Here is a 24,178-nt window from a genome sequence, read left to right as displayed (position 1 = left end):
GAAAAGAAGAGGATCCTTTGAAGAAAGAAGACTGACGTGGGAAAGGGAAGAATAGGGAAGATAGACAGTTTCATCAGAAATAGAAAGAAAAATGGGGAAAAGAAATTATGGAAATCAATTATAGAAGCAAAAAAGAAAAGTTATGCAAGTTTAATAACAACTAGAATAGAAGCATAAATGAAGTTGTGAAACAAGAAAGAAATGACAGAAGAGAAAGTGAAAAATATTTTTCTCATGTTGTCTGTGTGTAAAAATACAGGTACACCACACCATATTTAACATAAAAAGGATTTGAAGAAACAATAATAATTTTTCAGGAAAAACTGCAGAATGGAAGAGAGTTTTGGCTGTGAAAATACCAAGAACAGAGGAAAAGTTCTTTGCATACCAGCAACAAAGGCATTTCATATAGCACAAAGAAAAAGAATCTTCAGGCATTTTATACAGTAAGCATAATTCAGATTTGTTAAAAGGATCCTAAAATGGGTTATCACTTTAGATCATAAAGAATACATCAGAACTTACAAATAGCATGCAAGTTCTACACCAGTTGACTAAACTGTCAGGAAAAAAATATCAAACTCTCCTTTTATCCTATAATGTGCCTGTATACAACATTAGAAATAGGCTATTTTTTTCCCTTTCAAGGAAGATATTAAAATATTTTTAATTACTTCAAAAAAGAATCTAATCAAAAGTCACAATTACTCCAGCAGTGGTGCAAACATACACTATGTTAAAAAACAGAAACAATCTTCAACAGATAATAGGAATGGCAGATTCTCCTTTAAAACAAATGCTAGACATTTTTAAAACCTGCCCTTGATATTATACTGTCTTATTTTCTTCTCCTGGGATATTTTGATTTTGAAATAGACTGAAGGAACTGAATACGCGTGTGGTCATGCAACATAAGTTTAAAATGTAGGTAGATTAACTGGGAAGAAACATTTTAAAATGTGTATATAAACTCGAATGTGATTGCTAACTGACCAGGCAGTAGCCACCTGGTAATAAATATATATATGTCTCGCTCTCTCGCTCTCTGGTATACGGTCATTAGCCAAAAGCTATTAAATCAATAGCTCACAGAAAGGTTTAAAAAGCTGTTGTGCAAAAGCTGATAAGAACTGGAGTTTCTTTAAATCCAGTATTAGTTAACATGTTAACTTTATCTTCAGACAAAATCTGGCAAATTTCAAAATAAAATGCAATATTTTTGCAAAATTCTTTCAAGTTCTTAATGTTGTTTTGTTAACGATATGAGTTCTTTTAATCAAAATGCAAAACAAATTATTTTGTAGATAACTAGAATAAGATGGAAATTGTAATCAAATTCTCAAACATACATATATCAACATTATAAAATGTGAAGCTGGTAACTCTGTCAACAATATCATTCACAATTTCATATATATACAACCTAAGTGTACCTATAAGATCAAAAATATGCAATAAACTTTTTTCTGCGAATTTACTAACAAACTTACCCAGTCTCCTTTTGTTTTGTTATTGCAAATATTTGTTATGGACAAAATTATTCAACCTAAACAATTGGGAGTAGTTAAAGCAGAAGCAGACAGAGATAAATACAGGATACAAAAGTGAGAAGTTACAATACATGTTACAATATAACATATCCCCGCACCAATCTTTCAACACTACAGCTTGGACATAACATACACACCAAGCACCACAGATTATATAGGTAGGAAATCTGCAATATACTCACAAAGAAGCTACACTACATCTCTGTTTAGGATTCTCTTCAGGACTTAGCTATTAAATGCTATGTTTGCCTTGAGCTATATTCAGTCCAAAGGGAAAAATGACAAAAGCTTTTCTTTAAGAAGGAAATAAAAAAAAATGAGATGACATAACAGTTTCAATAAGAAAGCTGTTTATTGAAAACCATTTTTTGAGAAGTGTGTGGAGCAAGCAGTCTAGCAGCATGCGGGAATTATATCCTGATTGAATATTCTGGGATGTGTTCCAAACCAATCTAAACTAAAGCAGGTCTGTGTAATAATTTATCTTAACAATCCACAGATGTTAGGCAACCAAACACACACTCTGATGAAGGATTACAGTGCTCTAATGTGGCTTCTGGACCTCCATGTGATGCATCAGGAAAATGAAGTAAGATAGATCATTTTATTCTGACCTATCATTAATAAAATATTTTCAGTTCTTTCTTCTCTGTTTAGTGAGTTCTGATGCAGCATTACAGTAGGTCATTCTAGAAATGCATAGACAATTTTTTCTATATACCTGTGTAAGGCAACAGGCACATATATGTCTGCACATGGAGCTATTAGAGCCAAATAGCCAGGACTATAAGGGACACTCTTTTTCAAAAAGTTAATATGCATTTAATTGGAAAAACTGCATTTTCACAGCATACCACAAGTGTCCTGTGCTTTACTGCTATGTCACAAAAATAATGTGACACACAGGATTCAGCGGAGGTGGGTTAATGATTCCCCCACAGATTCATGTAGAAAACTTTATGGGCTTAGTGGAAACATGCTTTTTGGGCAGTAGGACTCCATGCTTGCCCTCATGTGGAATGTGTATGGGCATTCATTCACAAACATAAAGATATGCCTCACACTTACTCTTACAGGCAGTGCTGAAAGTGATCCATTATGGGTAGGAACAGTATTCCTGTACTAAATAACATGAAATTCCAACTTGAAAATATCCATATTAAGAAATATATGTACCACAATATACAACATAAATAAGCATTTTCACTGACAAAACTATGAATTCTGCATTATGATTATACTTTTCCACAAGATAATATTAGCAGGGAGAAAAAGCTTTCTTAAATTCTACTTTAATTTCCATTATTACTTCCTATTCCATGGGCAGGAGGAAGTTAAAATGACGTTAGAAGGAAATGTAACTTCTACCCCAAATTTAGAGACAGATGCTGGAAGCCTCAGTCAAGCAAAATTCTCACTGAAGTCAATGCAAGTTTTGTCTAGACCAGATGTGCAAGTGTCTAGCATCACTTGGATGCAGGAGAAAAGTCTTTAAAACTTTGTTAGAAAACTTGGAGTATCTACACTGGGAGGTCATGAGTTATTAATTATGGGGCTCCATTCCCTGGACTGTGATTTTCTTCCTTCTATTTTGTTTTGGAGGATTGATCCTAATAAACAGAGGCACATCTATTTAAGTCAGTCTCAACATAACTGAAAAATAATGTTGACACTCTTTTGAGCCACTTCTTCCATCCACTTCAAGAAGACAGTTGTCTAGGCCCTAATCCTCCAAGCAGACCCTTTCCTCTGCATGAAGCCCGACTGACTTCAATGGAGCTGGGCAACCAACACAAGAGTCCACTCACATGGATCTGATTGCAGGACTGGGGCCAGTTTTCTGCTTTATGAAACTTCATTTGCTGGAATCAAGTTAAATCAAAAATTATTTCATTTTACTGGGGCAACAAGTAGTGTTACAAAGTATATAGTACGTTAACAAACTGTGTGACAGTTATACGTACTATATTAATTCTGTTGCTATATCGAACTGAAATATGGAAATACAACCTTAGCTATGGTTTTCCAACTGCTCCACTATAATAAAATCTCAAAATATGCAGCTGTAACTATGCTCAGGGCTCTGTGTATTCTCCAAATCCACAGCCGTGGAACAACCCAAAGAATCCAACCTGTCTTGCAGATATGTGTTCCAGAACTCAAGCCTTCATTGATAAAGACTTTAAAACATAGAGGTTGTGGGCCAGATCCCATCCTTTCCTTCAGCCCCTTTCCACTGCTCCAGAGGTGCAAATGGGCCATGAAGCTGGCCTAACTGAGCAGCTAAGGATTTGAGTGGTGTGACTCTGTGACTGGCCTCTTGCAGCTCAATTTAGAGGAGGAGTGAGCTGCTGTGCTCAGGCTGATTCCTAGCTAACATAACAGGCTAAATCAGTATGCTGCCAGCCCCAGAGCAGTGACAGATCTGATAGACATAAAGTGATATTATTGCTCTTCCTTCCCTTGAGTCCTGTGCTGAGTTCATTTTCATCAGACCCGAGGACTTGGGTCTAATTTTCCATTGCTTTGTGTCATCATTTAAATCTATATAAAGTGGGTGTAAAATGCTACCAAATCGAAATTCTTCACCACACATCAGCAAACCATTTTATACCCACCTACTATTCACTTTAGGAAGAAAGATAAAATCAGACACTGTGGATATGTCTACACAGCAATTAAACGTCTGCAGCTGGCCTGTGTCAGCTGACTTGGGCTCATGGGGCTTGGACTGCAGGGCTGTAAAACTGCAGTGTAGATGTTCGGGCTTGAGCTGAAGCTCAGGCTCTGCCTCTAGGAACCTAACCCTTTGCGGGTTTCAGAACCCACGCACCAACCCACCTCAGCCCTGCAGCCCTAGTCAGCTGACATGGGCCAGCCCGGGTGTTTAATCGCTGTGTAAACATGCCCTGGGTTTCTAGCCCTTATGGTTGCAAACTGTACTTTAAAGATGTGAAGAGCCTATAGTCAATGCAGGGATGTAGACAGTATGAAACAGTAGTTCAGAGGTAATGACTGCCCCATTCATCAAAGGGTGTTAATTTTGGGGTCATGTGTTAATAAGGTAGGTACCATCTTAACATGATAAAACCTAGCTGGTGACTCTCAGGAGGAGAGAGGGCAGATAGCCTGGAGAGGAGAATTATAAGGGAGCATCAAGTCAGGAGAGAGGCTACTCCCAGGGATGGGCACTAGACCAGAACAGAGAGTGGTGACTGGGGAAACCTGTCTGAATGGGACAGCCCCATGAAGGAAAGTTGTGGAATCCCTTAATCAAGAGGAAGGAATTGTAAATCCAGGGACTAATGGGACAGGCTTTCCAGAGAAGCTATAGGCCTTAATGGTATTAGCAGAGCTCACTGACTCAGAGGGAATTGGAGGGGAACCTGAAGCCTTGGAAGAAGGATAAACTGGAGATGTAGCTGTCAGGTGCACAGCCCCCACCTAACTCTCTACCCTTCTCCTCTTAGACCTACCTGCCCATTTAAACACACACATATGAACCACCAGAACACCTCTGCACTCCAGTCAGACCTACAACCCTTGATCTAACCCATTAGAGTTGGTCAGGAAATGGTTTTCCAGTCTCATAAAACTTTTTGTGACTTCAAAATTTTTCACATTCTACATCAGAACGAAACTGAGACTTATCAAAGATTTTTGCAGAAAAAGCCAAAAGAGACACACATCCAGGGCAAAATAGCCAATAGCCTAGTGGTCAGGAATATGAGAGACCCATGTTCATGTCATCTGTATGAACCTAGGCTGGCTCTCTCATAGAAACTGGTACTTTCTCACAAAAAGTTTTGACAAATCATCATTTTCTGACAAAATTTTAATCAAAGAATTCCCAAACAGTTCTAAACCTCATGTCTTTTAACCCCTGCCTCCTCTCCCCCAGCCTTCCAGCCAAACTCCTTTCTCTTCTGATATCTACCAGGCAGATCTCTGCCAGCCAGATTCAAAACTTATTTTACTGTTAGCCCATAAATACTTAGGTTTAATCTGTTAAAGCATAAAATAAATGTGCACAAAAATTGCAGAAATTTGCATGTGGTAGTTCCAACATCAATTGTTCAAGAAGGTGAACCAGTAAAGTTTGGTAGAGAGTGCTTTCTCTGCTGTATTCTATTGAGGCTCGTATACCACCTTCATCATAGGTAATCGAGCCCCTTCCAGAAGGGCACTGAGTGGTGCAATCAGCATCTGTCAGTTGTGCTTCATTCTCTCTCTCTCTGCCCCTTCCCAAGGATAAATTGAGCAGTTTTTTTTGTTTTTAAATAAATTACAGGTATATACTGCTGTGTATTTGTACTGGTGAAGGCAAGTTAGAAGAAGTGAACCTTGCACTTGGAACAGAATGTGAAGGTGGTTCTTAGTTCCTGCCACAAATCTTGGACCAGTCTTTGAGAAAGCTCTCTCTCCTACAGACACAAGCTTCTGATGAAGAAATTATTTCCATAAATGTTTGTATGTACAGTTCCAGAGTCTTACATTCCACCAACAGTACCGGGAGAACTCTGTTTAATAACACTGAGTTCCTGTAACAAAAAAACGCTTATTGTTTTAGAAGAGGAACAAGTGGAATTTTAAGGCTCCAGGGTTGTACATGTCCTTTCTACATCAACCATTTCTAGACAGTAGTCAAATAATAATAGAATATGCCCAGTCAGCAAAAAGCAATGTGACCTACTGGCCTAGGACTCTGAAGACCTGGGTTCAGTATCTAGCTCTGCCACTGGTTTTCAGTGAGAGCTTGGGCAAGTCACTTCCCCTCAGTTTCCCCATCCGTAAAACATATTTTGTAAAGTGCTCTGAGAGCTATAGATGAAAAGCATGATATAAAAGATTATTATACAAATTAGAATACACTAATGAGGCCAAATCTGCCCACAGCTATATCAGTATAAAGCTGATATAACGCCATTAACTTCATTGGAGTTATTTCAGCTTTCCACTCATGTACAGGAGGTCAAAGTTTGACTCTCAGCATCTAAAGGCATTACATAAAGTAATAGCTCTTCTTAGCCAAAAGTAGGTGAAAATCACATGCAGACCTCCAAAAGTACCTCTGCTTCCTAAACCACAGCCAGTAGCATTCAACAGTTATCCATGACTAAATAACAACACTTCTTAAAAGGCATTAAAATATATTTTTCTTTAAAATATGCCTATCTTGTTTGCCTCATTGCACACTTGCAAAATGATGTTAAAAATACAAAATTATCTGGCTGATGTCACCTAGATATAAAGACACTCACCACAGAATCAAACAGCAAAACTGTCTCACCATTCCCAGAGGTAAAACCCTGAGAGAACAGAGGAGCTTTATACTATGTCCTGAAAGTCTAACTAATTTTGTCAGATAAGTTAGAGAAGCAAATTCTAAAGTCAGGGTTCCCGGATGAAAATATGGTGATAGCCACATCTAAGGACTGTTAGTGAGAGTCAGTAAGTTGATCTGAACTGATGAAGCAGTGCACATGGAGACAGGCAGCTCCTTAGGTAGCTAGGACCAAACCCATCTGCTTTAGATCTTTAAACACCATGAATCACATCTGACAGTGAATAGGGAACCAGTGCAAACCATGCAGCTACTACTTCTAGGATATTAGCCTGACACATTGGGCATAAGCTGTAACTTCTAACTGCTCTTCAAAGATAGCTTTATGTAGAGCACATTGGTTTATTCTGATTGAAAGATGTCAAAAATACAGGTAATTGTAAAGAACCTATCCAAAAAAACCCACGCAGTCACAATCATTCAATTATTAGATGAAAAAGGCACTTTATTTACCCAGGCCATCAGGAACAAGAAGGAATCCAGAAAAACAATCGACACAGTTGGGAAAAAACCAATCAAGTGGACAATTGCCATCCATGCCACACAACCTAGGTATTTCCTGAATCAACCAGCATCATCTCAATTTATCCAGATAAAACCACTTCCAAGCCTTTATTTCAGCCTAGCACTGGGAAAATAAAGACACCACACCGTTCAACATTGATGAAAAAGAGACATAGTAGAAAAAATACACCTCATAATGATTATTTGTAGCTCACAATATCTCACTGTCATCACCAGCCTCGCATCTATGTTGATTAGTATATATGATGGAACAGAACCTTGATGAACTGCACATGAGAGATTCTTCAAGGTGAGTAAGCAAATACCCATCACCACCCTCTATGATTGTCAACCTAACAGAATCAACACTTTGGAGGGGAAATTCATGGTTGTGTGGTGGACACTTTGCACTGTCTGAGCCAGCCTAAAGTGGGCACAAAGTAGCTATCAGACCTGTTCCAGGAATACCCCTGGTATAGATAGCCAGTCTGGCAGGTGAAGAGCTGACTATCTCTGCACACCCCTTCACAGTAGGAGTTGTGGGGGTAGACTGGGACATTCCTATGTGAAGTTATTCTGGGTAGCACAACAGCCCACGAAGGCCACTGCAGATGACGGCCAAATGAGATCAGGGGTCTGTGATGCTCTAAAGAGTGCAAAAGCCAAACTACAAGAAACTCAAGCACATGGTCAAAACAAATCATCAGAAAGCTTCTTCCATGTTGGATTATTCTAGTCAAATCCAAAACATATTACAATGTAAGAAAAATAAAGATCGCATAACTCCTGTACTAGGCTGTCATTAAGCACATGACACACTGCACAAAGGGAAATTATATTCCCACTTCCAGGATAATTTGCTTTCGGTGACTCACTTGTTCTGACAGAAAAGATAACAGCCAATCAACATCTAGGATTTGTCCAGTCTCTAATGTTCTCTCATTTGCTTCTCTATTTGACTTCCTTCTGATGTGAAAGCATCTGGTGACTTATATCTACCTCTCTAACCAGAAAGGCAACTCTTGTCAAAGTCTTGGTTTAGAAAGCCTGGCAAGAACGGAGTTTGCCATCTTGACTGAGCCACAGAAAGCAAATCAGCTTGTAACTGAAATATAATTTGCCTTACTGTGGCTTATCTTATGATGGAAGAAATGCTGGGTTCTGCATAGCAGTATCCTAACAGAAAACATCCTAGGAATGGAGAACAAGAAAGTCAGAGTCGCATTAGAACAGGGAACCTGAGGGAGAGAGAGGCAAATTGGAAATTCCAACTCTTTCCCTTCAAAGGTAGAACTTCTCATAAAAGCCCTGCTCTAAGTATTCTGAGGTGAAGTGTTGCATTTTGAAGACCCCTACTTATTTTAGCTAGTAATGCCTAGTGCAGGGAATGCCAGGAGAAAACACGGAAAAACCTATATAATGATGCCTCTCTAATCCATCCAAGATATGGCCATGGCCCTAGTAGAGTGGACCACTGGACAGAGATTATCTGCAGCTTTTTGAGCTTCCTGGATACTGGGTCTCAGCCTCTGGACCCTGGAAAAGAATGAAGCAGGAAATCTTCCTCTGAAGTTTTCTGATCTGAGTAGTCCTGAGGGCTCTATTCAGATCCCAAGAGAGCCTGGTTTAGAACTGGCACAGAAACTCAGAATAAAGATGTCCCAGTTAGGTGAAAGGGGGACAGAACATTTGGCACAATCTACAATAGGTTTCTTTTTGCATATACAAACAATATAAATGGTTACCCCTGTTCTGAGGAACTGAAAGTAGTCTTAAGCTTAAGGCTTAAGTAGGGAACATCCTGACTGCAAAGGAATGTCTGTTTCCCAATGAAGAGGGCTTAGGCCTTTTTTGTTTTGGGAACCTGGAACACGTCATGAAGAGATAAATCTTATGCCTGACAAATCAAATAAGACTGAATCCACAGTTTCTGCACACACACACATACACACACACACAAACAACCACAAAAACAAAACAAAAAAATTTACTTGCACAGTGAATGGTCAAATCCACAATGTTCTATGAGCTACTAAGAAGAAGCAGCAGATGTTTCCACAAAGCCTGAGGAAGGCCTAAGCAATATAGTTAGGCTTGGAAGGATTCTATTTTTAATCAGTAAATGTTGCTAAATGTCAATTTCCCCATACACACAGAAATTGACAAAAAAGTCTTTCCCTCAATAATAATTGAAATGTACAGATAGGCAAAGGAGGAAAAATACTGCTTGAGAACCTATTAGAGTTTGATTTATGGGTAATTAATTTGTATATTTTGCCATGCAATGTTGACAATTTGTATTTTAGCAGTTATAAAGCTTTAACTTTTTGAATCTCAACATTTACTGTCATTAAATAATTATTGTGTGACCCACACCCCAATTCTCTGAACCCTTCCATAATTTCTTTCACCTGTTAACATTCAAATTGATAATAACTGGGGGAGGGTGGGATTAAAACTCATAATTTTGTGCAAATATGAATATTTAAAACAATAAAAATCTTTTAACATATCTATATTATCCATCTAAATTATAAAAAATTAAAAAAACAATTCTGCCAAACCTAAATATAGTTATGGCTAAAGACTGCCAAATGGACTGTGACAAAGTGTAAGGAGTAACTGGGCTCCTGTCTATCACTCAGTATTGCCAACTTTTGACAATTTATGGCAAGTAACACAATTCTGACCCCTGCTGAAGCCAGTCTTACCACGATGCAAGAAGCTCCACCCTTTATGCAATATTGGACAGCCCAGAGGAAAAAAAAACCTCTTTGATTGGCTTCCTTCCCCAGTTCCTTGCTGCTGCCAGAGGCAGACAGAGCTCTTCCCTCTGCACCCCACTTCAGGGACTGACAGAAGTTTTTGAAGAGGGGAGGGGGAGCAGTTGATACTATTCTCACACCAGGGAAGCAGGAACGAGGAAGCAGAAAGAGCCCAGAAGCTCAGGATGTCTCTCTCTGCTCCTTTTGGACCTGACCCCCTTGTGAAAAATGAGTTGGTTCCTCCCTCCTTTCCCCTGGGAAGAGAACCCCCCTGGGTGCAGCGCTCCGTCCAGGTTTCGTATGTGTCTGTCTGTCTAGAACCTCTGGACCTGAGAGGCCTTGAGAGGGCAGGGTAGGTGTGAAAAATCTCCACAGCTGTAGGAGAAGATCTGTCGCTGGTGGACAAGGAGGCAGATGTGGTACTGGGAGACAAAAGATGTGAAGAATTGTATGGCTGGGTGTGCAGAGTCAATGTGTTGCTGGGACACAAAATTAACTGATGTAGAGGCATGGTGGCCAAAAACATATTTGTCACTATAAACTGGCAGCATAAATTGTCACATATCCAGTGCAGGTTGGCAATAGTGCTGAACTAAGTAGGGATATAAAAAGAAATGGGAAACTGGGACAAAGGAGGCTATCACAGAGAAGAGTATGTCCTCTCTCCTCCCAGCTGACTAAAGCAGGTTATTAAAGGTGGTTATTATCTAGTAATCTGAGTTGAACTGTTCTTGGTTTGAATTTGTGTTTCTGGAATTAAAGTAAAACCTGAAAATAAGGATTTGAAAAACCTTATAGTTGGGACTTTATTTTCCCTTCCCCGAGTGGGGATTCTATACACTGACTTTGGTTTTTTTATGTCCAAACAGGCCATGCAGGTTGCCTTCCTTCACATTGCTGTGAGTGAGGAAGGAATCAAACTGGACAAGCATAAGAGGGATCCCTGGAAAGAGGGAAAACCCAGAAACATGATTGGCCATCCCAGAGCTTCCATCACTTTTCTTGAACCTATATCACAGTCTAATACATCTCAGTGACAGGAGATTGTTCCTGATATTCACCCTAACTGCTCCCCATCTTAATTCAATCTCAGCTTTTCTAGCTATATCCTCTCTCCCTCCTAGCTTCCTTGCCTTGTACCACACTAAATAATACCTTTCCATCCTTGGTATTTTCAGATATTTGTATATTTACATCCCAACATTAACTACTACGTAGGCAAGTGACAGTATAAATATTTAACTCTTTAATCTTTTCTCATAAATCAATGCTCCAAACCTGACAAATGACCAGGGAGGAGTATAAGAATATTGCTAAGGCATGCAGGAGTGAAATCAGGAAGGCCAAATCACAATTGGAGTTGCAGCTAGCAAGAGATGTTAAGAGTAAAAAGAAGGGTTTCTACAGGTATGTTAGCAACAAGAAGAAGGTCAGAGAAAGTGTGGGCCCCTTACTGAATGGGGGAGGCAACCTAGAGACAGAGGATGTGGAAAAAGCTAAGGTACTCAATACTTTTTTTGCCTCTGTCTTCACAGACAAGGTCAACTCCCAGACTACTGCACTGGGCAGCACAGCATGGGGAGGAGGTGACCAACCCTCCATGGAGAAAGAAATGGTTCGGGACTATTTAGAAAAGCTGGATGAGCACAAGTCCATGGGGCCGGATGCACTGCATCCGAGGGTGCTAAAGAACTTGGCAGATGTGATTGCGGAGCCATTGGCCATTATGGAAACTCATGGTGATCAGGCAAGGTCCGGAATGACGAGAAAAAGGCTAATGTAGTGCCCATCTTTAAAAATGGGAAGGAGGAGGATCCGGGGAAATACAGGCCAGTCAGCCTCACCTCAGTCCCTGGAAAAATCATGGAGCAGGTCCACAAGGAATCAATTCTGAAGTACTTCAAGGAGAGGACAGTGATCAGGAACAGTCAGCATAGATTCATCAAGGGCAAGTCATGCCTGACTAACCTAATTGCCTTTCTGATGAGATAATTAGCTCTGTGGATATGGGGAAAGCAGTGAATGTGATATATCTTGACTTTCACAAAGCTTTTGATACGGTCTCCTACAGTATTCTTGCCAGCAAGTTAAAGAAGTATGGATTGAATAAATGGACTATAAGGTGGCTAGAAAGCTGGCTAGATTGTTGGGCTCTACAGGTAGTGATCAACAGCTTGATGTCTAGTTGGCAGCCGGTATAAGCGGAGTGCCCCAGGGGTCGGTCCTGGGGCTAGTTTTGTCCAACCTTGATCTTTATTAATGATCTGGATGATGGGATTAATTGCACCCTCAGCAAGTTCTCAGATGACACTAAGCTGGGGAGAGAGGTAGATACATTGGAGGGTAGGGATAGGGTGCAGAGTGACCTGGGCAAATTGGAGGATTTGGGCCAAAAGAAATCTGATGAGGTTCAACAATGACAAGTGCAGACTCCTGTACTTAGGAAGGAAGAATCCCATGCACCACTACAGGCTGGGGACCAACTGGCTAAGCAGCAATTCTGCAGAAAAGGACCTGAGGATTACAGTGGATGAGAAGCTGGATATGAGACAGCAGTGTGTGCCCTTGTTGTGAAGAAGGCGAACAGCATATTGGGCTGTATTTTAGTAGGAGCATTGCCAGCAGATCGAGGGAAGTGATTATTCCACCTCTATTCAGCATTGGTGAGGCCATACCTGGAGTATTGCACAGAGTTTTGGTCCCCTCACTGCAGAAGGGATGTGGACAAATTGGAGCGAGTCCAGCGGAGGGCAACAAAAATTATTAGGGGGCTGGGACACATGACTTTTGAGGAGAGGCTGTGGGAACTGGGTTTATTTAGTCTGCAGAAGAGCTGGGGGGGGGGGGCGGAATTTAATAGTAGCCTTCAACAACCTGAATGGGGGTTCCAAAGAGGATGGAGCTAGGGTGTTGTCAGTGGTGGCAAATGACAGAACAAGAAGCAATGGTCTCAAGTTGCAGTGTGGGAGGTTTAGGTTCGATATTAGGAAAAGCTTTTTCACTAGGAGGGTGATGAAGCACTGGAATGGGTTACCTAGGAAGGTGGTAGAATCTCCTTCCTTGGAGGTTTTTAAGGTCAGGCTTGACAAAGCCCTGGCTGGGATGATATAGTTGGGGATTAGGTTCTGCTTTGAGCAGGGGGTTGGACTAGATGACCTCCTGAAGTCCCTTCCAACCCTGATATTCTGATTCTATGATCTATCAGACTCATTTTCATTTTTGCAGCTCTTATCTGAACTCCTTTCAGTTTGTCCATATCTTTCTCATAAGGTGATGAACAGAAAATACTAATGTAGTTATCAGATATACTCCTAAATTTCACAAACCATTTGAACAAACTGCAAATCATTGCTTGCTAGATTCTGAAATCCTTACTCAGATTTTACTCTGCCCTTACTCAAAGTCAAAGGGAGTTTTGCCTGAGTAAGGATTTGACTGCATATAAATCTAAATTCACGGGAACCATCATCAAGATCTGCCCATACCAATCATGTCACTGTATTGGTAGTTACCAATATACAATGAACATCAACATACAGAATCATAAAAATTACAAAAGTCTAACAAAATAAGGTAAATAAATGACATAAAACATGTGATGTTTCGGGATGCTATAAAAATTCTATCACTTCAGAAGACCTAGAGCTCACTCACAGCTGTCTGTCACTTGCAATTTGCTGTCATTTCAAATTATAGCCAAAAAACCCACCCTCAATCCTCCACAAAAACAACCCACTCGCCTAGTAGATATATTCCCTCTCTTTCCAAAGTGAGTTCATACAAATACAACACAATTTATTTTCCTATAGTGTTTTTAATACAAACTATCTCAAAACAATTTCTTGAATGAAGAAAGAGAATCCTTTACAGAATGGGCACATGAACTCTTGAAGAAAGAATCAGAAAATAATGAATGGAAATACAGAGGAAGTAAGAGAATAAAGCTGGAATGAAAATGCAGTGAAACTGCAAACTGGCATTCCTGCAGTGAGGAGAGAGCAAAAGGAAAAGTAATGTAGGAGAGAAAGCTGAGCAGGTGAGTTTTGGGAAGACATAGAATCTCAATTGGGGACTGAACACACATAGATCAAATGGGAATGTATCGTCACTCCTAATTTTTAGCTCTTATAACCCTGGAAAATTCAAGCAAAGTGCAATTAAGTGTGGAAAATTGAGATACCTAAACATCACGACACTTTGGATCACTGACTATAACCTATACTGTCACAACAATATCATATTCATAATATTTTACAGCCAAAGGCCTTCCTCTGTACTGTCTTGTACTTCATGCAGACATTTAAACCTATGTAAAATGAGTATAAAATCTAACTTTCTGATTTAGCAGCACTTTGCACACACTTTCAACAAGTGTAAGTGACTGTGAAAGGTGAAAGGCAGTGCAGAATCAGATCCATTCCCTTTCAGTGAACTGTATTTATCTGCAAAGCACAGATTTAGGTTTACTGCAGGTAATAAATATTAAAGGTTTATTACAAGTACTTTTCAGTATTTCATATAGATACAATACTGACCAAAGAATCAGACAAACCTATTAACACAAAAATTAAAGAAATTAAATTATGGCTGATTTTATTGCTTGGTCCTTTTGACTTTTTAATTTTTAGCAAGAGCACACTATCCTGTCAAACAATAAAGCCATACTACATGATTATTTATTATTATTATTATTTCTATTACCAGAGTTAAGACAGTATACAGCATGCAAAAGTACATAATGGTCACCTCTGAAGTGAGCACAGTGGAAATTATCTATACTACTCCTATTTCCCATTCTAAGTATTGGTAAATTTGGTAGTATCTCAGATATTACTATATGGTACCCATGGATAAAAATTAATTGTGTAACAGTGACCACTGTCCAATAAGAGTTTGGGCCCTGCAGGAAATGTAGGATTGAACCCAGTATGTAATAGACACATTTATTATTCAAGAACTGCTATAGTCTGTACTTACCTATTTGTCAGTTTACTTCCAGCCATTAAAGCATATAAGTAATATTTTATTATGTTTCGTGCAAATAGTTTTACACTACTGTTCATAAGTAAGGCTATGTTTTAGTCATGGGCAATGTTCCCTCTAGCTTTTCACACACATGTGCGGAATACATTTTGTTATGTGTTATATCACCTCCACATTGGTGCACATAAGAAAATGTATGTGGCGGGGATGGGGCCGAGGGGTTTGGCGTGTAGGAGGGGGCTCAGGGCTGGGGCTGAGGGTTGGAGTTGGGGGGTGAGGACTCCAGCTGGGAGTGCGGGCTTTGGGGTGGGGCCGAGGATTAGGGGCTCAGTGCTGGGGTAGAGGGTTGGGGTGCGGGAGGGGGTGAGGGCTCAGGCTGGGGGTGTGGGCTCTGGGGTGGGGCTGGAGATGAGGGGCTTGGGGTGCAGGCTGCTCCAGGGCTATGGCGGGGAGAGAGGATTCCCCCCATCTCTCTCTCCCTGTCGCAGCACCTCTCCCCCGGCCATGGAAGATCTGTCCACAGTCCAGGCTGCCGGTAACAGTCTGCGGCTTCGGGATCCCCAGGTGAGCTCAAAGTGGCCAACTGTCCATCACCGGCAGCCCAGAGGAACGGCAGCGGCTGTTGGCTCCTTTCCGCACCCCTTCACCCATCACTGGCAGGCAGCCGACAGCTGCTGCATGCCAGTCACAGAGGGCAGGGGCAGAGAGAGGAGCCCTCAGCTGGCTGGCTAAGAGGAGCGAGTGGGCGGGTGGAGAGGGGGGTGGAGAGAAGCCCTGGTCCGGTGGCCTAGAGGAGTGCGGGGCAGAGGCCGGAGAGGAGAGGAGCCAGTGCTGCGGCCATTGGGCTGCAGTGCAAGTGTAGTGGAGCACCAGGCTGGGCCGGCCGGGCCCCTGCTGAATGTGGGTCTGCTGCCATTATAAACCCAGTACTGTCTGGGCCAGGCTGGGTAGAGGCTGGGGGAGGGGCGTCATGGCAGGTCCAGGGCTAGGAGAGAGGCATCTCTCCCCGCTGCAGCCCTGAGCACCCGTGCAGCGTTTAATAGGCTGCAGCGTGGCTGTGCGGCCGCACAGCTTAGAGGGAACTTTGGTCACAGGTATTTTTAGTAAAAGTCGTGGACAGGCCCCAGGCAGTAAACAAAAATTCACAGCCCATGACCTGTCCATGACTTGTATTATATGCTCCTGACTACATTTGGGCGGGGAGACAGCCCATGGGTGCTGTGGGTGGTCGGGGAGCCAGCCCGGGGGGTGCCACGGGTAGTTGGGGGAAAGGGGGCTGGCCCAGGACCTCTGCTGGTGCAGTGGAGGCGGGGCTGTGAGGCTCCCTACCTGGCTCTGCGCCTCCCTGGAAGTGGCGACATGTCCCTCGGTTCTTAGGCATGGCCAGGGGGGCTCTGCACGCTGCCTCAGCCCCAAGCACCAGCTCTGCAGCTCCTATTGGCCAGGAACCACGGCCAATGGGACCTGCAGCTGCGGTGCCTACAGGAGGAAGGAGCGCGCAGAGCCCCCTGGCCATGCCTCCGCCAAGGAATATCGCCACTTCTGGGAAGCCCCCGCCGAGGTAAGTGCCGCCCAGAGCCCTCACCCCTTCCCACGCCCCAACCCTGAGTTCCCCCACCCTCCAAACTCCTGCAGCTGCTGGGGGAAGGGGACATGGTGGCCTGAGATTGCCCCAGCAGCCGGTGCAGCTGGCCCAGGGGCTGCCTGTGCTGCTCACGCATCACCCCGGGCCAGCCACACCAGCCACTACAGAAGTCATGCAGTTCCCGGAAAGTCATGGAATCCATGCCTTCTGTGACAAACTCGCAGCCTTATTCATAAGTGCACGGAACATAGGTATGATACAGTGGCCATTTTTTTTCAAACTCTGACACCCATAGTTAGGTGCCACAATTCATATTGAGACACCTAAATAAAAGAAGCCAAACTGTGGGTGCTCAGCACCTCTGAATATCAGGTAACTTTTATTTAGGTGGCTAAATACATATTGTGATGCTCATGTCTGAGCATCTAAGATTGACAGTTGGGGCCAGAGTACTTACGGCACACAATCAAGAGGGTATATTTAAAGCTCCTCATTAATGCATGATCCTGCACTGAAATCCTCTAGTGTGGCTATGCCTATGCAAAATCTCACTGAAGTCAATGAGACTCTACACTGACACAGAGGTCTGCATTAGAGGATCCTGATGCAGCTTCAGAGCCTTAATGTGTGCCTGAATTTCCTCCTTAGCATTCTATAAATATCGTTCCACTATGCTTTGTAGAATATCAGCAATTGGGGAAAAGACAAAGTCAGACAAATGTTATGTGGCAGTCTAGAATGTTGAAATTGTAGAATATGTCATAGACGGAAGTTGATAAAGATCAAATAAAACATTTCCTTCAGAAAGTATTTTTATTCATATTGCAGATGGTGTTCAATCATCACTATGGCTAGTTTTATAAATGTCCACAACTGCTATTTCGAAAACAAAATGAGGTTGAGTCTTTTGTGCAGCATTTTACTTGGTATAGAATAGCAGTCCAAATGCCATTTTTTGAAGTCTGGCTAATCTAAGAAATCACAGTATACCGTAGGAGTTGGCTAAACATTAATTTACAGTGCTGCACTTACTGCAATAGGATGACAAGTTTGATTTTTCCAACTTTATCTTTGTTGAGCCTACCTTCTGGGATGTCCATGGTCTTTCTCTTAAGTCTCCCACCTCTCGCTCCAGATGCAGAGGTCTGAGGCTAAGTTGATTAAGTCTGTGCTATCTGTGCTAGCAAGCTCGAGCACAAAGGCAACCTCAGTAAATCTGGGATGGAAGATTTGAGGAAGGGGGAGAGAAAGTATCAGTGCTCTACAACAAATCTGAGTGGATATCTCAGAGATTAAAAAAGAAAAGTGGAGAGAAGCAATGTATTTTTTGGTAAGGAAGGGAGTTGGGTATTTAGGAGAGTCAGAGATTGTGGGAAAGGTTGGGAAAAGGGTTGACAACTGTGAGACTTAATATGGAATATTTAAAATTTATGATGGGGGAGTAGGGCAAGAAAAAGCAGTAAGGAGTTTTGTGCCAGCATAAGAATATAAAAAAATGATTAATCAAAATAAAGCACGGGTTGAAAGCCAATCCATAGATTAGAAATTGTATCAATTTAAGAGGAAGTGTGTTGCTTTGATCTCACCTTAAGTCACTACACTGGCAGCTCAAGTAGGGGAAAGAGAGGAGTTTCAATAAGGTAGGAAAACAAAACGCAGTATGGAATAATGGAGCCTGAGAAAACCAAATAATAATGACATTCCATGATCTAATGTAGCTACTGTTACAAAAGTAGGTTTAAGAAGTGAGATCAGAACTTTGCTATAAACTTAGTGCCCCATTCTGATCTTTTGCACTTACCTGTACATTCAGAGATATCTAATGAAGTTGTTTATTTCCTAAATAAATAAAAGACATACTGTGTAGTGATGCTGTAGGATAGAGGTTAGGATATCCTGTCCTGTGGGCATCAGATATATCTGGGTGTTAACTGGCTTGGTGGCAGGACTGCATATTGCTAAAATCCTTGAGAAATTTTCAAATATGATGATGAAGATTTTGTTTATGACTAAATAGTACATGACCCAGAAATAATGGTTTACTCAACAGAAATAGGGCATGATTTTCAAAAGTTCCTAGTGATTTTGTGTGCCTCAGGTTTTGTGTACCCACCCTGAGGTACCTGATTTTCAGTGGGTGGGTTGGTTAAGACCTTTCATGGTGACTCAGGGTAGGTACCCAAAAATTAAGGCACCCAAAAATCACTGGTCATTTTTAAAAACATTGGCCACATAAAATGGCCTAATTCATTACCAGTGTCTAGTTTCCCGATAGTCTATTACCTGCGGCAGGGAATAGCGGTAGGTGAGATTCAAATCATTCAGGTCAACCTACGCATGCTGACATAAATTAGCAAACTATAATGGCAGGAGCCACACACTAATGCAGATTATCAAGAGTTATGAAGAAAAGGTATATTTCAACATTATGACAGAGAGAAACAGATGAAGAAAAGAGATGACTACAGAGAACATGTTGTCTCTGCCCTTTTCAAAGACCTGTTAACTCAGCAATAGCCTGTCACCCTGCCATCTCTATAATGTGTAACTCAGTGAAGCCCTGTACTGCCTAATAGTTCAGGGACATTTTAAAACATCTTAATTTGAGCTACCAGTAAGTAGTAAACAAAGATTTATTTACAGTGTTTTTGACATTCCATTCCCTTCTATCTCTACACTTTCAATTTTCAGAATCATTCAGAAGGAATGCTGAAAATACCCACTTGGATCTCTTGAATGGAAAAAAGTAATATACTTCCATCGCCTTCCAATATAAAGTCTGATTTTTCTTCCTAGTTTACATTTTTCTTATGTAAGTGGTTAACACATATAAAACTTGATACTTATATTCTTTTAAAAATAATTTTATCTATTCAGTCAGTTAATCTCTTTTGTGTACCATACTTTTCCCCTTGCTAGGCTGCTCACATCCCATTTTGAGTAATTTATGTTTTTATGGTTCCATTTTTGGACAATCTCATTTTCATATAACTTTAATTACATAACAGGCTTGCAAGAATCACCTTAGTAATGCAAAATGACTTCAGTTATTTAAATCCAAAACCCCCCTAGTGATCTAATCAGATCACCCCATTACCCTCCAGCTCTATGTTTGATTTTGGGGTTTATTTAAGATTTGATTCTTTAAAAGTTGCTCTTCTCTGGAATGTATAAATAATCATTCATAGATCTTTTTCACTAGTCTATAGCCAATTTCAGTTCAGTACTGAAATATACTAATGAATCATTAGAGTCCTGTAGTAATAAAGTGACCACTGTTCTACCATGATTGTATCAGTAAGCCCTAGCTAATTATTTAGAAATCAGGGTTTTATCTCAGTTTAAATATCACTGGCTTTCTGGCGGCCAAATTCTGTCCTGTCCTCTCCCTTTGAAGAGCCTTCCTATATCCACTGTTGCCTGTAAGGGTCATCATAACCTCTTTATCATAACTGAAAAAGACACAGGATGAGAGGAGATGTGGATAAAGGTAAGGAGGAGGACTAAGAGGGTTGAGGCAGGTCGATGCAGATAGAGGGAAGAGGAAAAACAAACATAGGAGGGCAAAAGGAGACAAGGACCAGTGAAAAATAAAAAGGAGGCCAGAGGCACAGAAGACCTTGAGGAAATAGGATCGGAGGAAACTCGGGAGAATTACAGGAATCAAAAAGAACCAAGCTGGGAACGAGGCAAGATAGGTGAAGTGATTGCAAGGGAAATGTGGTTTCCAGCTGTCTTTTTCATTTGAGAAAAGGACATTGATAAAAATCAAAGGTTACCAAACAATCAAAAGTGAAACTAAGATACTAATTTACAAAAAATACAACTGACCACTTCACAAAAGGTTTTAAAGACTATTGCTTGTGAAAAACCTTAGCTACCATGAAATTAACTATAAAAATGCAACTAGTGTGCATAATGTTTATTTATGTAATGCTAGGTATTTGCATATTGATCACTCCCACCTACCCACTCCATTGCAAAATCCCAGATCCACGGTTGCTCAGAGGAATGTTGTAAAGATAAAAGTAATTAACCTGTGATCATAGAATCATAGAATATTAAGGTTGGAGCAGACTTCAGGAGGTCATCTAGTCCACCCCCTGCTCAAAGCAGGACCAACACCAACTAAACCATCCCAGCCAGGGCTTTGTCAAAAATCTCTAAGGATGGAGATTCCAAAACCTCCTTGGGAACCCATTCCAGTGCTTCATCACGCTCCTAGTGAAAAAGTTTTTCCTAATATCCAACCTAGACCGCCCCGACTGCAACTTGAGACCATTGCTTCTTGTTCTGTTATCTGCCACCACTGACAACACCCTAGCTCCATCCTCTTTGGAACCCCATTCAGGTTGTTGAAGGCTGCTATCAAATCCCCCCTCTCCCACTGTTCTTCAGACTAAATAAACCCAGTTCCCTCAGCCTCTCCTCATAAGCCATATGTCCCGGCCCCTAATCATTTTTGTTGCCCTCCACTGGACTCTCTCCAATTTGTCCACATCCCTTCTTGAGTGGGGGGACCAAAACTGGATGCAATACTCCAGGGGTGGCCTCACCAGTGCTGAATAGAGGGGAATAATCACTTCCCTTGATCTGCTGGCAATGCTCCTACTGATGCAGTCCAATATGCCATTGGCCTTCATGACTACAAGGGCACACACTTCCGACTCATATCCAGCTTCTCATCCACTGTAATCCCCAGGTTCTTTCCTGCAGAACTGCTGCTTAGCCAGTCGGTCCCCAGCTTGTAGCGGTGCATGGGATTCTTCCTTCCTAAGTGCCCAATCCTCCAATTTGTCTAGGTCCCTCTGCACCCTATCCCTACCCTCCAGCGTATCTACCTCTCTCCCCATCTTAGTGTCATCTGAGAACCTTCTAAGGGTACAATTAATCCCATCATCCAGATCATTAATAAAGATGTTGAACAAAATTGGCCCCAGGAACAACCCCTGGGGCTCTCCGCTTGATACCGGCTGCCAACTAGACATCGAGCTGTTGATCACTACCTGTAGAGCCCAACAATCTAGCCAGCTTTCTAGCCACCTTGTAGTCCATTTATTCAATCCATACTTCTTTAACTTGCTGTCAAGAATACTGTAGGAGACCGTATCAAAAGCTCTGTGAAAGTCAAGATATATCACATCCACAGAGCCAGTTATCTCATCATAGAAGGCAATCAGGTTGGTCAGGCATGACTTGCCCTTGGTGAATCTATGTTGACTGTTCCTGATCACCTTCCTCTCCTCCAAGTGCTTCAAAATGGATTCCTTGAGGACCTACTCCATGATTTTGAAAGGGACTAAAATGAGGCTGACCGGTCTGTAGTTCCCCAGGTTATCTTTCTTCCCTTTTTAAAATATGGGCACTATATTTGCCTTTTTCCAATCATCCGGGACCTCCCTGAATTGCCACGATTTTTCAAAGATAATGGCCAATGGCTCTTGTCATAAATATAAAGGGAAGGGTAAACCCCTTTGAAATCCCTCCTGGCCAGGGGAAAGCTCCTCTCATCTGTAAAGGGTTAAGAAGCTAAAGGTAACCTCACTGGCACCTGACCAAAATGACCAATGAGGAGACAAGATACTTTCAAAAGCTGGGAGGAGGGAGAGAAACAAAGGGTCTGTGTGTCTGTCTATATGCTGGTTTCTGCCGGGGATAGACCAGGAATGGAGACTTAGAACTTTTAGTAAGTAATCTAGCTAGGTATGTGTTAGATTATGATTTCTTTAAATGGCTGAGAAAAGAATTGTGCTGAATAGAATAACTATTTCTGTCTGTGTATCTTTTTTGTAACTTAAGGTTTTGCCTAGAGGGGTTCTCTATGTTTTTGAATCTAATTACCCTGTAAGATATCTACCATCCTGATTTTACAGGGGGGATTTCTTTATTTCTATTTACTTCTATTTTTTATTAAAAGTCTTCTTGTAAGAAAACTGAATGCTTTTTCATTGTTCTCAGATCCAAGGGTTTGGGTCTGTGGTCACCTATGCAAATTGGTGAGGCTTTTTATCCAACATTTCCCAGGAAAGGGGGGTGCAAGTGTTGGGAGGATAGTTCATTGTTCTTAAGATCCAAGGCTGGGTCTGTAGTCACCTAGGCAAATTGGTGAGGCTTTTTACCAAACCTTGTCCAGGAAGTGGGGTGCAAGGTTTTGGGAAGTATTTTGGGGGGAAGGACGCGTCCAAACAGCTCTTCCCCAGTAACCAGTATTAGTTTGGTGGTGGTAGCGGCCAATCCAAGGACAACGGGTGGAATATTTTGTACCTTGGGGAAGTTTTGACCTAAGCTGGTAAAGATAAGCTTAGGAGGTTTTTCATGCAGGTCCCCACATCTGTACCCTAGAGTTCAGAGTGGGGGAGGAACCTTGACAGCTCTGCAATCACATCAGCCAACTCCCTCAGCACCCTTGGATGCATTAGATCTGGACCCATGGATTTGTGCACATCCAGCTTTTTCTAAATAGTCCTTAACCTGCTCTTTCACCACTGAGGGCTGCTCACCTCCCCCCCATACTGTGTTGCCCATTGCAGCAGCCTGGGAGCTGACTTTGTCTGTGAAGAGCAAGGCAAAAAAAGGATTGAGTACTTCAGCTTTTTCCACATCATCTGTCATCATGTTGCCTCCCCCATTCAGTAAGTGCCCCACAGTTGGGATTGTGATAGATGCAAATACTACAGAGATGAGCACCATAGGAAACCCTATTAATAAATAAATAAAATAATAATTCACTGAACTTAGGACTGCCAGTTGGGATCTCCTGGAAGATAAACTTGATGCACAACGTGAATGCTTAGAGCATATAATACCTGTGCTGTAGGATCTGAACTCGCTAGTTTTTGGTTTCCAAATAAATTGGTTAGTTACTAAGGTGCCACAAGTACTCCTTTTCTTTTTGCGAATATATTGTAAGTGTGCTCAGAGCATTGAGTGGATACACATTAAGCCTTATCCAATGCCCAATGAATCTTACTGATTTCAATGGGCAGTGCATCAGGCCCAAATATTGCTGTAAATAATGAAATAAAAAGTAATTGTTCTTTTAGAGATAGATATCTGGAAGTTGGCTAAAAGTATCCTGGATACCTCTCAACAATATGCTTTTCTATATTATAAAGTAAAATAAATCAGTCAAACTATAGAAAGGCAGAGCAAACTAAAGTGCTATTTTTTGAGAATAGCAGAAATCAGACACATTTGGAAATAGTGGTGGATTAAAAGTGAAAAAAATATGTTATAATTTGAAACAGAGGTTTAGTGACAGTTTGGAAGTTAAATTATTGTGATTTGGATTCTTTATCTGCAAATCCTTTATTCCTTTTGATTTGTCCTCACTATGTAAGATAAATAAGAAATGTCCTGAAAATTTAAGACACAAAGGCTATAAAAAACTTTTGTTTACACTTAACACAAGGGATGAACGTTTTGTTCATCATTTAATTTTATACTT

The 24,178-nt window shown here is 41.3% G+C and overlaps 1 protein-coding gene across 40 annotated transcripts in view; it reads right to left on the bottom strand.

Moving 5' to 3' along the window:
• The window catches only part of RIMS1 (regulating synaptic membrane exocytosis 1), a 507,196-nt gene that overhangs the window by 288,751 nt on the left and 194,267 nt on the right, over positions 1-24,178 (bottom strand). The window contains exon 4 of one of the 40 annotated variants that reach the window (XM_073336446.1): positions 2,619-2,672. The exons of 36 other annotated variants lie outside the window; for them this stretch is intronic. In XM_073336446.1, coding sequence (XP_073192547.1) covers positions 2,619-2,672 — 54 coding nt within the window. 3 more of the 40 variants (XM_073336441.2, XM_073336427.1, XM_073336428.1) reach the window with 3 other exon arrangements.

Source organism: Lepidochelys kempii, chromosome 3 (assembly GCF_965140285.1).
Source record: "Lepidochelys kempii isolate rLepKem1 chromosome 3, rLepKem1.hap1, whole genome shotgun sequence".
NCBI lineage: Eukaryota > Metazoa > Chordata > Testudines > Cheloniidae > Lepidochelys > Lepidochelys kempii.
This window is presented reverse-complemented; position numbering and strand designations above follow the sequence as displayed.